This window comes from Patiria miniata, unplaced genomic scaffold (genome assembly GCF_015706575.1).
Source record: "Patiria miniata isolate m_02_andy unplaced genomic scaffold, ASM1570657v1 HiC_scaffold_1, whole genome shotgun sequence".
Lineage (NCBI taxonomy): Eukaryota > Metazoa > Echinodermata > Asteroidea > Valvatida > Asterinidae > Patiria > Patiria miniata.
Genome location: NW_024037047.1, coordinates 29,923,554 through 29,938,137, shown reverse-complemented (window position 1 = coordinate 29,938,137; position 14,584 = coordinate 29,923,554). Strand labels below are relative to the sequence as shown.

Below are 14,584 nucleotides of genomic sequence, written 5' to 3'. Positions count from 1 at the left end.
GGGTAGAATCGTTCACTTTGTCTGGAAGAAGCTCTGCATTTGTTCCGGACATGTTCCGGGGAAATTTTCATTAGCAACTGCTTGACTCACCCCAATACTGATAACTTCATTGCGGGAAGATTGCAGGGGAAGTTGTTCCGAATCCTGCAATTTATACCCAATACAATGTCCGGAACTTGTTCGGAAGTTGTGCCGGATGTGAATTGAGAAGGGCCCTTTAGTTGTCCAGGCCACATTTTAACAGCTTTACCGCACAATTATTTTTGTATTTGGGGGCATTTCAGTTTGGACACCTTGAACATACGTGCTGCAATTGAAATGTAGATAGAAAAAAATAGGTTGTTGGATGTTAACTTTGATGCGGTGAATGAAATTAACTTTTTAATCTACAGGTTGTGTGCAGGCCGTGATCTATATTTTTAACAAAAATATCACTAGATTCTAGAAAGTCAGGCCTAGCATCAGAAGTATGAAATTAAGTGGATTTTGAGAATCTTTCAGCCGGTATAACTGCCTTTTAATTGTGTTTTTAATCAGATAAGTTTATTTTATTTCACTGAGGGGTGGAGTTTTACAGCACATTTTAACTAATTCACCGAGGGGTGAAGTTTTATAGCACATTTTAACTACTACGCACAAGTCATTAATGAAATACTAAAACCAATGTTGTTGTAGCAGCTTCTCCCAACACAAGTTAGACATGTGACATTTGTTTGTAAACAAGGTCCTATTAGACTGGAGACATGACCTCATTAATGAGGATGGGTAATACCCTCACAGCATCTGGCATTTCATTGGTAGTCATTCTGTAACGATTGGAACTTCCCTGTGGTTTGATTGGCCTAGTTCTCAAGTATCTCAAGCTCCGACTCTTTATCTTGGAGATAGAGGTAATGTTAGGACTAGGCTCACATGTGCTCTTTATGTGTTAAGTTTATGACAATATGGCTGATATTTTTGCAATCTTTAAACAACAGTAACATATAGTAACAGTATCACTAAGACGTTTTCAGGGTGTTTTATAGAAAGAAATAGTTTGTTCAGGTGTTTTATAAAATAACATAGTTTTATTATTACAATTCATGTTTACATATATAGATTTTAAAAATGTACTGTTGGTATTTTTTCAAATAAAACGTGGGTAGAGATTTTGTACACCGGGTAGGATACAAGCACTTCAAAAATGACTTTACATTTGGTGTGACTAAGCGCTGTTTATCTTTCATATGGTAAAGTTTATATTTTTGAGTGAATAAAGCATGGGAGGTTCTTGTTTCAACAAATTAGTGTTTAATGAATTTATTTTTTTTAACCGGAGTTTTATTTCACCCTTTAGTACTGTAACGGCGACCCAAAGAGGCCAACCGTCAGTTGGGGGGATTAACTAATTAATCAAAAATACATGGATGTTGATCACAAAATAACCGACAAAGGGACAAGTATATGCAATATCAGAAAATAGAAATAATGACAATTTAATTAGCGCTTCTTCGCTTACAAAATAATTAACCAGGGGAGAGCATGTAAATATAAATGATAGAATTGAAATAGTTACTGACAGAGCAGAGTTCAGACTGGCATCACTACGATGCAACACCGTAGTCTACAACCAGGCCATGTAAAAACTACTGGGTGCAAGGGGGGTAATATTGGAACATACTCACAAGACTATGCAGACCACTGAACCCTTTGGTGTAATGGTCAGTGTTGTAGGTCTCGAGACCGGTCTCGGTCTCGAGACCGGTCTCGAGACCACTTTTTGCCGGTCTCGGTCTCGGTCTCGGAAGCTGTGGTCTCGGTCTTGGTCTCGGTCTCGGTCCCCTTTGGTCTCGATATTTTGGCTGGTCTCGGGTCGAGACCGGCAATATGTAGCTTTTACAGCTCGATCGATTACTTTGTGTTCACTTCGTTCAGTACCGTTGTTATTTAAAACATTTACTAGCCCGTAGATCAAGCTTGTTATATATCGCGGTCGGTTTGGACTCGACTGCACGTTGGAAAGTCCCCAAAGTACATGTAAAGCTGCAGCAGTACCAGTCACTGAACGATTTGGAACAAGTTCGGCATTTATCTGTTGAATCGGCCACATAAAGCAAAGTATAAACTTGTAACAATTTATGCAATAAGGGTCAACCATTTTCGGGGATTGTGTAGTTTAGCCCACCCCTGTGGGCGTAATCACTTGCATTTTGTATTCTGATAATAAATGAGGTGCTTCAAATTAGTTATATTTTCGACCCCACACAATGTTCTCTTTAATTTGGGACAGTATTTTGAAGAAAAAGTAAATTTTTCTACCTGATTTTCCAGCTTTGAACTCACACACTCTTACCAGTTACCACTCACTGTTGCCATGAGAGTGTATGATGAGACCCCATTTTCTGGCTGCTCATTTTAAAGTACCCCATTATTCCTCAAAAATTAAAAATCCCGTTCAGAAAAAAATTAAAAATCCATATCTGGCACATTCTGGCTACCACCTTGCGACTTGTGGGTCTACATGTACAAGTCCACATTCTATGACAAAAATATAAAAATTAATTCAACATTTTCTAGCTCCCATTTTTTTAAAATCAAGTACACAAGTCTTGTTAGAAGTTAAGTCCTAAATTTATTTTAGGAAAAAAGAGGCAATGTAAAATTTAAATTGCATCTTTAAATATCCGTTAGAAGTCATAGCTGAAACCAAGGTGGTGACTGTGGAGTTTAGGATCCGAGTTCCTATAACAGATGAAACATCTACCTTTAACTTTTTACTTTTGTCACGATTGGGTGTAGACAACATGTCAAAGCCCATATTTCTTAAGTGTAACTACTTTTTGCTCAAGTAAGGTGTCATGTATCAATTTTTCAACACTGCCACTGGTCGAAATTTTGGTCTGTATTCTTTGTGAATAGAAAGGTTACATTTTTCAACTATAATAACGTGTCTTGTTTTTTTTTATTTCGACTATTGTTATTCATTATCAGCGGTCTCGGTCTCGGTCTCGGTCTCGGACCATATTGGTCTCGGTCTCGGTCCGCCTTGAAGGGGCTGGTCTCGGTCTCGGTCTCGGTCTCGAATCTTCAAGTCTCGGTCTTGGTCTCGGTCTCGGACTATCCGGTCTCGACTTCAACACTGGTAATGGTGGTGGTGGTGATGCAAATTAAAGAACACAGCGTCTTGCACAAAAACGAAGGCCAAATTAAACTAGGCTTCCACCTTCAGCCATACATGTACAGGAACTTAGAAAATATGGAACTAAAATGCACACCACCATCCACCACCATCCACCACCATGCCCCAGTCGCAAGTCCACACCCTACTGGGCTTTCAAAGGGGTTTTATAGTGCTGGGTAAAAATATGCATAAGAATTTCAAGATTAGGCATACTAATGCAGTGTGTCTTTCGTACTGGGAGATATTTGCATAATCACTAAGTACAGAGGTATGGGGGCAAGGAACTTATATCCCAGTATTGTGAGAGTAAACAATAAAGACTGCCATGAGAGCTCCATCTGTGGTTTGACTGCAACCCAAATACTATTCTATTGTGGTGTAAAGTAGGTTAAGACTTAAGTTGAACAAAGTAAGCTCTGAAATAGTTTTGTGGCATTAAGCTGACTTGAGAACAGGTGTAATACATGACTGCTATGGATTACTGTGGCCAAAGTGCTCTCTATATAGTTTAAAGGTGCAATTAGGACCATTATAAAATCAAATTTTGTTACAGTAGTCACACAACTTATGAAAAAATAAAGAATCAATCCCTCCCAGACACCCTTCTGGAGTGATTTCAACAGTATTTGTACGATATTTCTTTCTGAAACCTCATATGTTTCAATACTCCGAGGTGTGCACTGGAGCGCAAATTGTACAACAATAGCCCCCCCCCCCCCCCCCCTCAGGTGACCTTGCAATGACAGAGAACAGTCGGCTACTGAATTCTCAGGATCAAACATTTCAGTCACCAATTTGTGACCTGAGTGCAACTGCGACGATTTTAACATATGATTGGCATCAGTCGGGGCTAAAAAATTGACAGTCGCAAAAAGTAGAGAAAATTCAACCTCTGCGCCGCAACAGGATGTGTTCCAGACAGGCGAGATCAATCTGATTTTATGGTATAGCTGATCAACATGGGGAAGAAATTTATTGAGAACAGACAACCTGGTTGAACAATACAGGACTCAGAGAATTTTTGAAATAGGAATGCCAAAAGAAAAGATCAAACAGAGCTCTCGGGGACGTTAAACAACATACAAGTAAAACGAAACTACTCATTTTTGGGAGTGACTATCCAGTATCTTATTGCCAACATCCCTCGTTACAATATACAATCCTTTAGATAGAAAAATCTCACTTAAATACACAGTTTGAAACACCTTCCTGGACAGTCACATGATTGTTACTATACCGCGGAATCGCTGTTGCAAAAATTGCTGTTTTGTGACCTGAACATGAATTTTGTGCTTGATGCCAACAGTTCCGTCCTGGCGCAAGCGTTTTGTCTTGCGCTGATAAGCAAAGTTAATCCAATTACGTACATGGACGCCACAGACAGAGCAGTGAACTGATTGCATTTGAAATGTTCTGTTTCCAAAATATATGCTCAATATGATTGAAATGTTAAATTATAACAGTAGAAGAAATCCCAAACTTCATGTCAGTGAAAAAATTGTCGTTATTGATGCAGAAATGTCAATACAGGTCACTGGTAAAGCTGGTATTAAAGCCGTTGAAAAATTGTTTGAAAAGGTCCCCAAATTTATTTACTTATGTCAGTTTCTAGGAATGCTTGCAAAATGTTATTTCACGAGTAGTTGAACACTAATATCATTTAAGTATATTCCGAATTTCAGCTTAATCTGTTGTTGCAAACACTTGTGTTTCACCTTGTGCTATCACCAAGGTAACTTTCGACTCGGATTTCTCAGTGCCGGGCAAAACAACACATGGTCTATACCACGGCCAAATTTGGCTGCAACAGTGACTAGCTTGTTATTAGCATTAAATATCATTAGCGTGACTCGGTGGACTTTGCGCAAGTCTCAGTATCGAACAATGCAAGCCTGCCAAAACGGTTGACATTCATTAATTAATAAGTCATGAAGGGGGGGGGGGGGGGTCGTACAAATTTTGCACTGCACACCATAATATGGATAGGAACCTGATTAACATTAGTGAGGCTTGAAAAAATTGACAAATATTGCAAACACCATTTGTTACAGCTTTGAAAAATGGGCATACCCATGAGCCTATTTTTCCAATTTTAATGAAAATTACTGAACATATCGAAACGATTTTTAGCACATACTTGGATCATAATAAGGAAAACAAACTCCGAGAGTGGCATGAAGATACGGTCTTCAAAACAGGAGAAATTGATCTTCAAAGATTTTGCCTGTGAACATCGAAATGTCGGTGTAATGGTATTTTGCGCTTGTTTCATTCAATATAAAGTATTACGTAAGCCTTACAAATCAGCCTTTGCAACCGTAAGGCTGGATAATGTATATTGCATATACACATACTTATTACTATGTATAACTTCACAGGGTTAAATTAATATGCAAGAATAGGTAACAGGATAACAATTACTGCTTGCATTAGTTCGTTCCATGAGCTTGGTACAATGTACCTCCTCCGTGACTAAATTCTGATTCAGTTTTTCCTCCCAAGCTTAATGAATAAGTCCTTATAAAGTTTTTCTGTAAACTTGCAGACAGCACTGAGCTCTATACTGACACTGACATCTATAAGCATACAGCACTCCAGACAGGGCTCTGGAGTGCTCTGAAACGTGCAAAACTAAATCAGGCCCACTTTACTCACAGTTTAGCCAGCAAATTTCTCCAAAAACTCCACTGGGGCAAAGAAAATGTCCTCAGTATTTCACCAACCAAGTTTGCAGACTCAATTCGATTTTTAAAGGAGACATTTCTTCAATATTTTGCACATGAGAGGGAAGTCAAGTGATTTCAAAATGGGGCTAAATACTAGACTGGTACATGTCCTACCATGGTACAACTATTTGAAAAGACTGACCTGTTCATTCAGTGTCAATAGTCTGGTGGCTTGACTATAGAGAAATGTGTAGCAAATTGAGACTAGTTCCCACTTCATGCCACATGTTTCTTAAATTCTTTTGGCATGGTTGATTGATGCAGTACTGAAGGGATTGTTGGACTGGTTGTTTCAGGTGCCAGTCTATTTTCTTGTATTGCATGTTTTCAATACCTGAAGGTTTGGGACTCTCATACACAGTATTGAGAGTCCAAAATTTTCGGACTAACAGCACTCATAGCCCAAGTTACTTGACACTGTGGTCAAAGGGTAATACCATCACCCACAAAATGTACTGGTATATTCAAAATAAAAATTGTATACATGGGTGTAATCTTGCTCATTTACAACAAAATTCGCCCAAAAAATCTGTCATGACTCAAGGAGAGAGGGTTTAAAAGATATGGAGGCCCCCCCCCCCACAACCACCCCTATATTTGAAACTCTGTAATTATTGAACTATGACACTCGGATAATACTTCAGGATACTCCAGCCAAATCATTTCTTTCGTTGCCGTGGTCGCACTTTCTTGTATACAGTCTCTGGCTTGCCTTCGCACTGTGCGGCGTATCTTGCCAACGTGAATAAATAATCACTCAACCTGTACCGAGAAGATAAGAATACATGCAAGATAGGATGGGGAGATCTGAGAGGCGGGGTAATGTGATGGCTTGGGGGAGGGGCTTCACTGAACTAAGGAATTTACAGGCTGCCCATGAACTCACCAGCCTATATCCAAGCGAGTGCACAACATTTTATGTACTACTTTACCTGTTCAAGTATTTCCCCACATTTGGTTCGATTTCATTCTTTATCATCAAAGGAGTAATCCTGGCAAAAATGAGACAAAAAAGTAAAAGAACTTTTCCAATAAAATCATAGAAACAGCTGTGTTTAGTTGGAAAATTCTGAGAGCAATAGTACCAAAAAATGGTGAAATTGATTTAACAATAGAACAAATTTACTATATTTATCCATTTTTCCAAGTGTCCACTTTACATAAAACAATACTCATCATTTAAAGACTTCTACAACAATATCTCTGCTGAGACGTTCATTAAAAAAGAGTGATGTTAAATTTAGTAACAAAGTGTTCCAAAAAAAAGACACATCAAAATGTTAACAAAGATTTTGATTCGGTTTTGTACTCCTGTTTCTAAGATGACAGTAAAAACTTTGAGGCAATTCCGTAAAATCCAACGTACATCCGACCACATGATGCTCATGTACGAGGCGGTTAAGGTGGTGGTACCTTAGTTTGGTCTGTAATTGTTTTCTTCTCAATAGACGTCACATATTAGTGATGTATCACATTCACTTTTCCTACAGCAGTTCATTTAAGTGTCTGACATGTATGTCTGAATTTACGGGACTGCTCTTTGGAACTTCAGAATTGTTTTCACTGTACCTTCTCTCTGCCCTGCGACACACAGATCTTGCAATGTGTAGCGATGCACTGGCCTTACCACCAGACTGCAATGAAAGAAACATATAAGAAACTTGATTGGCTAACACAAAATAGCTTATTTTGATGCAGCAACCAATAGGATGCAAGTAGACATCAATGTGAATACAGGTGTGTCAAAATTGCTACAAGCTACTTCTTCGAATCTTTGTTTTTGGCACTGCATGCCAGCCTTGACTAAACTGCAACAAGCGGGATGCCTGTGAAACACATACAAATTAAAGCTTGTATTTGGCCTTGCCAATTTAACAGGGGGCCTAGGAATCGTGACTCATGATCAGAGGGTCAGGGGTTCGAATCCAGCTGCTGGCCATATGCTGTGTCCTTGGGCAAGCCACTTCACCCACACTTGCCTCTCTCCATCCAGGAGTATAAACAGGTACTGGCATTAGCTGGGGAGTAACCTGCGATGCACTAGCATCCCATCCAGGGGGAATAGAAATACTCTCAATCATTTCATGCCAGTGAAACCGGAGTTCAAATCAAATTAGGTTTTTGCCCTTCACCGACGTATAAACACTGTATACTCAGTGTGTTACCTCCCGAGTGAAAGTTGGAAAAAATCACTCGGGTGAGACTCGAACCCACGACCTCCTGCTTTCTAGTGCAAACGTCTTACCACTCAACCACCGAGCTAATGGGATCGGTTGGCTGGTTCGAATCTGATGTACATAGCAGCGAGTACCGCATTAACTATTCATAAGATGGAATTTTGCGTCGGGGTGATGTAAATCAAATTAGGTTTTGCTCTTCACCGACGTATAAACACTGTATACTCAGTGTGTTACCTCCCGAGTGAAAGTTGGAAAAAATCACCCGGGTGGGACTCGACCCACGACCTCCTGCTTTCTAGTGCAAACGTCTTACCACTCAACCACCGAGCTAACGGGATCGGTTGGCTGGTTCGAATCTGATGTACATAGCAGCGAGTACCGCATTAACTATTCATAAGATGGAATTTTGCGTCGGGGTAATGTAAATCAAAGTAGGTTTTGCCCTTCACCGAGGTATAAACACTGTATACTCAGTATGAAACCGGAGATAAATGCCGGCCTGATGGGCCTTAAATATTGACTTGTGACAGACTTTACTATTTAACACTAGAAAAGGTATGCAAACTAAAACTGCTGTAATACACTAATGTTTACATACAAATTACAAGAGCAACAAACAGATTTGAGAAATAATATTTGGGAAAACAGATTGGTAACACTTACTGGTAGAATGAAGTTTTTCAGCGGAGGTAGCTGGTTTGTGTACTCATCAATCCATGTCTCTAGTGTCTCTACACACGCTCCATCAAATGCCATCACATCTGAAGTGAAAAAAGTTCCACAAAACCTTGATTAATATACAGGCCTACTTACGGCTGGATTGACCTTTAAAAAACAAAACAAAAAATTCACAATTAATTGTCCAAGAAGTTACTCAGCAATTTGTAAAGTTGGTTACGGGTACGCAATCCAATAATCTGCAACCGGTTCCTGACATTAGCGGTCGGGTACTTGGGTACCTGGTTCCGATGCACACCCCTAATCTCAACACTCAGTTAACACAAAGCAAAGCACAAGTGAGAAATTGACTATTTATTATTCATTATTCAAACTTACTGAGCTGATTGGGCGATGCCAGGCTTCTGGGTGTGGCTATGTTGGAGCCAGCATCTAGCAAGAGACACTGAATCTAAACAGGCAAAATAAAAAATTAATATAACAACTTATATGTGACCAGCTCCACAAAAAAGGGTAGTAAGTCGCAACTTGCTACCCTACCCTCAAATTCACTTGCTAAGAAAAATCAGCTTGAAATCAGTCTTGAGCAATATAAACTCTTTTCAGTGCATGACCCATTTGGAAGAAATTCTTGTTGTAGCTCTTGTTTTTTTGCAAAGCAATTTTTTTACTTCATCAAATTTCTGTGCTAAACAGCAATATAAAATTGGGCCCTACGAACTCTACCTACTCAAATGTCCAGCCGTACGTTAGTGGTTGCCCAAATTGTCATTTTTATTATTTGAGTGGTTGCTACCACCAGTGGAGTTTTCCAGAATGTTCATATCCTAGACAAGGAGTTTTTTCTTTGTCCAGAACAAACTCAGACAAACCAACCAACCTCATGAAGCTGTTGATCAAAGGAAAGCTTGCCATCAGCACAGAACTCCCTGGCGAGCCTATCGCAAACAAAGACAGAAAACTGTATTAAAGAGTGCAATTTGTTGTTCATTAACCCTCCTATGTAAAAAAAAATGCAGTCTGTGCCAAGTTGTCCTTGCAGTCAAAATCAATCAAGTGACAGTTTTCAACCCTTAAGAATGCCCAGCTCACATAAAGCAGGATTGACTGCCTTGGACTGCTTAAGTAACTTGATACAGCTATGCTTTGACTCCGGGAGAGTGATAAAACAGCTGTGACCACAACTTGCCTGCTTTGTCTGTTGACCCAGTTTGACTCGTCACAGTGCTTGCTTGACATATGATCTGACTGCTGGTGACTAGCCTTTGTTGAAAGTTTAGCAGGGGAAGTGGAAGTGAATTTTGAGTGTCTATGACTGCTTAAATAGCAGGGGGGCATTTGTTGGACACAAACTAACAATGTAGATTTTACAGATGCGTTCCCCGTGCAATTTTCGAGTTTCACCTCGAAAAATAGAATTGATTTTCCAATCAAGAAATGTAAAGGTTATTCACTTTGAATGAGACATCTAATCAAAAAAATCCACTGATGTTTATCTATTGAATTATTTCTTCACAAAATTAAACAGGCATGAGAATGAATTTCAATGATCAAACAGGAAACTTGTGCAAAAACAGGAAAAAATGATGTGATATCAGGCCAAAAAAATCCCCAAAACAGGCTCAAAATTAATTTTAAAAATTTGGGCAACAAAAAAACAGGAACTCCTGTTTATACAGGCAGAATCTCATACATTAGATGTGTCGTGTGTAGTGCTGTTGCCTAGTGGTCTGGAGCATTGAATTTGTGGTCTGCGGGTAATTCTGCAGGTTGTGGGTTCGAGTCCAGCCCTGGGTTATGATGCGCGTGCCCTTGGTCAAGGCGCATCGTCACTCAATGCTTCTCTCCACCCAGGAGTAAATGGGTACCTGTGAGGGCAGAGTTGGTTACTGTGAGAGGTTGATTACGGCCGAAGAGCGCCGAAATGGCTGCCTACCGGCCGTGTATACTCCCTAAGGAGTTGAGAAGCTTTCAGGAGTGTTTGCCTGTTGAAACAGGGAAAGTAATAATTGTAAAGCGCTTTGATATCCCGTTGCGGCGTAAAAGCACAATATAAATGCCTGCTATTATTATATTATTATTATGCCTGATCAACTTGGCTGCTAGTCAATAATTTGGCTCGTGCAGGGCGGGTCATTTGTGCGTAAAACTGAAATGAAAGCCCTTTCTCAGAGGGTTGTAAATGCCCATCGATGCACTAGCTGTTCTCAAACTCTACATCCAAGCAATTGAGGATGCCAGATCACAAAAACTGCTACCTTATTTCAAGCATTACAAACTTGTGCACAACCTAAATTGTTCAAGTCTGGAGCTTTTACCCGATGGCAGATGAAAGTTCATCAGTGGCTCCTAGAGCTTCAAATATCTCGTCATCTTTTGGCCGACGATCACCGGCAATGGTTACAGAAGTTCCTGGACAAAAAAAATATGAATGAACAGTAATCAAAAAATAATTCTCTTGCAAACAAATTTGATAGAATGCAGGCACGAGGGCCTTTGGAAATATGATATACTAATCAAAATACCAAATAATAGATTGGTTTATGACAAAGTATCGGATGTACCTTGTTTTAAATATAAACGAGGACAACTTTCAGAAAGAGTTTTTCCCACATGAAACGAAGTACCGGTACATGTAAATCATTTGGTCGAGATAAAAACAACCAATTGTTCATCACTGAAGATGACACCAAATGGTCTCGCCAAGTTTGAGCGATAGCCTATACTATTAAAAATAGTTACCTTTGTCTCCAGTTCTTGTGTAGATCTTAGGAAGTTTGACTTCTTGAGTGCTGAACACAGAATTAAAAAAAAAAAAAAGATAGGCAGAATTATAATATTGGGCAGCTCAGTATTATTATTCATTATCATGGTGCAATTGAGTTACACACAAACGGATGCCAAAAAGGATCTGGAAATAACACGAAAACTGGAGAGTTGAACACTTGCGTATCATTTTTTATTTCTTATTGACACGGTGAGTGTTTGTACGCAGTCAGAATGTGAAAATAAATTTGGTAACAAGTGCAGCCATTGTGAGTAAATCCGATAGTGTGGCCTTTATTTATGGAGGTAGTCGAGTATTTTTGTAGGCCACATTATGGGGCTAGGGGCTAGGACTATTAGTGAAAATGGTCCAAAAATATTATTGGTAATGTGTACTTTATGATCCTAGGACCCTACTATCGCCCGACCATCTCCAAATGTTGGCGATCATGTAGTGTAGGGCCCGGTCCTATTAAGAGACCGACCAAACTAGTTGGCGACATTCTCAATGAATAGGTTTGCATAGGTAGAGGGCAGGATTTTGATTTTTTGAGGGAAATTTGGGAGTAAATTGACGATGGCAGCATGGCGACAACACGCAACCCAAAAATAAAGATGGTGACCACCGAGCGATGACTGCGCAATAACCGTAGCCTTGTTGCCATTTTGTGATTGGACAATTAGCGACATTCAGTTGTTCGCAGTTTAATAACTCCAACGCACGTACGTACAATGTAGCATGTAGGCCTACATGTATGTTTTTATCGGCAAAATAAAAATGAATAAATAAAGGGGTTGATTTGTTTTAGAATTAAAATTATAATTAAGAATTTAGATGTATAAAATAATTTTTTTTTCTAAAAAAAGTAATTCTTCCTTACACTTACACTATGCGAACGAGATGTGTCACCAAAAAACCCTGCAAAATCTGGTCTTGTAAGTTGTATACGGTGTACATTATACGTGTAATTATGTACACGCCCACACGTATTGTACATGATACGTATGTCCATTCAACCGAACGTCGTTAATTGTCCAAATCACAAAATGGCAACAAGGCTACGGCTAGTATTATGCAGTGCGCAAAGTACCGTGAGCACGCACGGTGCGCTAAATCGCAAGGCACAAATGTACCGCGCACGAAAATCATGATTTTTACCCGAAGAATTGTTCAAAATTGCAAAACGGGTGTCATTAGAATTGAGAAAACTCTGCTTTTGACTGTAAAGGTGATTTTTGAGCAATACAAAATATTTGTGACTCTATTAATTTGATCAAAACAAAACAGGGGCTAGGGGCCCTACACTACACTTCACGAGACACTTCAGTAGAAGAAACTGCATGAGCGCTAGCCATGACGATCGTGCATAGCTAGGCCTAGCCCCATAAATGTGGCCTATTTACTAGACTGCCTCCGTAAACATAGGCCACACGTCCACATGTACAAAAAACGTGTCGACTTTGCCAAATTTTGATTTTCACATTTAGGCTTAGTTTGTAGGATTTTTTTGCTTTAGAAGCATACTCACCCTCTTCATAGGCTAATCAGAAAGTGCTGCCTTTTTCAGATGTATATTTTTCGTGAAATTTCCAGATTCATTTTTACACGTTTGCGTATCAAAATTTCAACATGAAATTTCACAAAAATTAGACATCTGAAAAAGGCAGCACTTTCTGACTAGCCTATAAAGTGGGTGAGTATGCTTCTAAAGCAAAAAAAATCCTAAAAACTAAGCCTAAATGTGAAAATCAAAATTTGGCAAAGTCGACACGTTTTTTGTACATGTGGACGTGTGGCCTATGTTTACGGAGGCAGTCCAGTAAATAGGCCACATTTATGGGCTAAGCTAGGCCAATTTTTTTTTCTCTAAGTCTAAGTCTCTTAATGTAAACCAACAATCACCTGCAACACATCAGCCTATTCACCGACAGCTCAGCAATAAGTGCAGGACAACAGCATCTTGTTGACGATGGCACTAAGCACAAAAAATGCTTTGAAACTATTCCGACTCTTCGAGCAAGACTTCGGCTAATGGGCGCCGCCATGTTGGAGTGCGACCTCTCGTGCCTCCGTCCGTATAAATAGCACTTGGCGAACGTCGTTTGTCAAGCCTAGTCTTCATTTTGAGTTCGGCTCTTGGCATTTTTTTTGCCCTCGATCTTCTAATTCGCCTCCGATATTGACTCATTCAGTGTATCTGATACAACAGTCTTGTTAGTTTCTCATTGGAGACTCCTCAATTGTGTTTTGTCCACACAAATACAAATTGATTTTATTTATTCCTTCGGACCTATGAGACTTCTCAATGATTCTGGATCAGTGTTGAATCCCGAATCGAATCGAGGCCAAGCTTTGGTAAGTGGCAAAGGGAGGGGGGGGGGGGGGGGGGGGGGGGGGCTGCAGGCGGTGCAAACCTTGGGTATTTGATGATTGAATGTCGTGGCCTTACATATGACGAATCATATTTGTGTGACATCATTACTCATTAGTACAGGTCCTTATTGATTTGGGGACCGGGAAAGTAGAATTTATCAATGAAATCAGCAACAATCCATTTTTTTATGTTGACTGTTATCAATCACCATCAGTCTAAAAACAAATGGCCGGGGGGAAAAAAAACGAGGATTTCCAATAACATCTCATGACAAAGATGCTATTTTGGTCATGATCATTTCTTTTATTAAATATTTCGCAGAAATATACAAAATATATCAGTATTTATATTGGACAAAACAATATATTTGAAAAACAAAATTGGAAGACAATTTGTTTGCGGTGCCACTTTGGTGAATTCCAAAGGTTTTAAAGTACAACACTTGCAAACATAAAGACAAAACTACCAAATTATTATGCAATAGGTTACTTGACTGTAAGTGAATAATAGTCTCAAGCATCCTGTGAAATCATGGCATCTGGTGTGTTGTTATTTTCAAGAAAAGTGGAATTTTTGCTTCAATTTCCAACCATGATAGTCGGCCAACCATCGTTGGAAAAAACTGGGTTTTTTTCCTTCAAATACTGCCTCCTGATACTGACCAAATGTTGTTCGCAATCAGACAAACATCCGTGAACG

General features: G+C 39.4%; 1 protein-coding gene across 1 annotated transcript; it reads right to left on the bottom strand.

The window, feature by feature from the left end:
• Window positions 1-6,193: 6,193 nt before the first annotated feature.
• Window positions 6,194-13,573, bottom strand: LOC119728283 (corrinoid adenosyltransferase-like). Its single transcript, XM_038200467.1, has 9 exons — window positions 13,414-13,573; window positions 11,487-11,536; window positions 11,063-11,156; window positions 9,625-9,682; window positions 9,123-9,195; window positions 8,730-8,827; window positions 7,456-7,520; window positions 6,819-6,878; window positions 6,194-6,648 (listed from the first exon to the last, which is right to left on the bottom strand). Exons 1-9 carry the CDS (start codon window positions 13,554-13,556, stop codon window positions 6,546-6,548), a joined length of 744 nt encoding a protein of 247 aa, XP_038056395.1. The 5' UTR covers window positions 13,557-13,573; the 3' UTR covers window positions 6,194-6,545.
• Window positions 13,574-14,584: the final 1,011 nt, after the last annotated feature.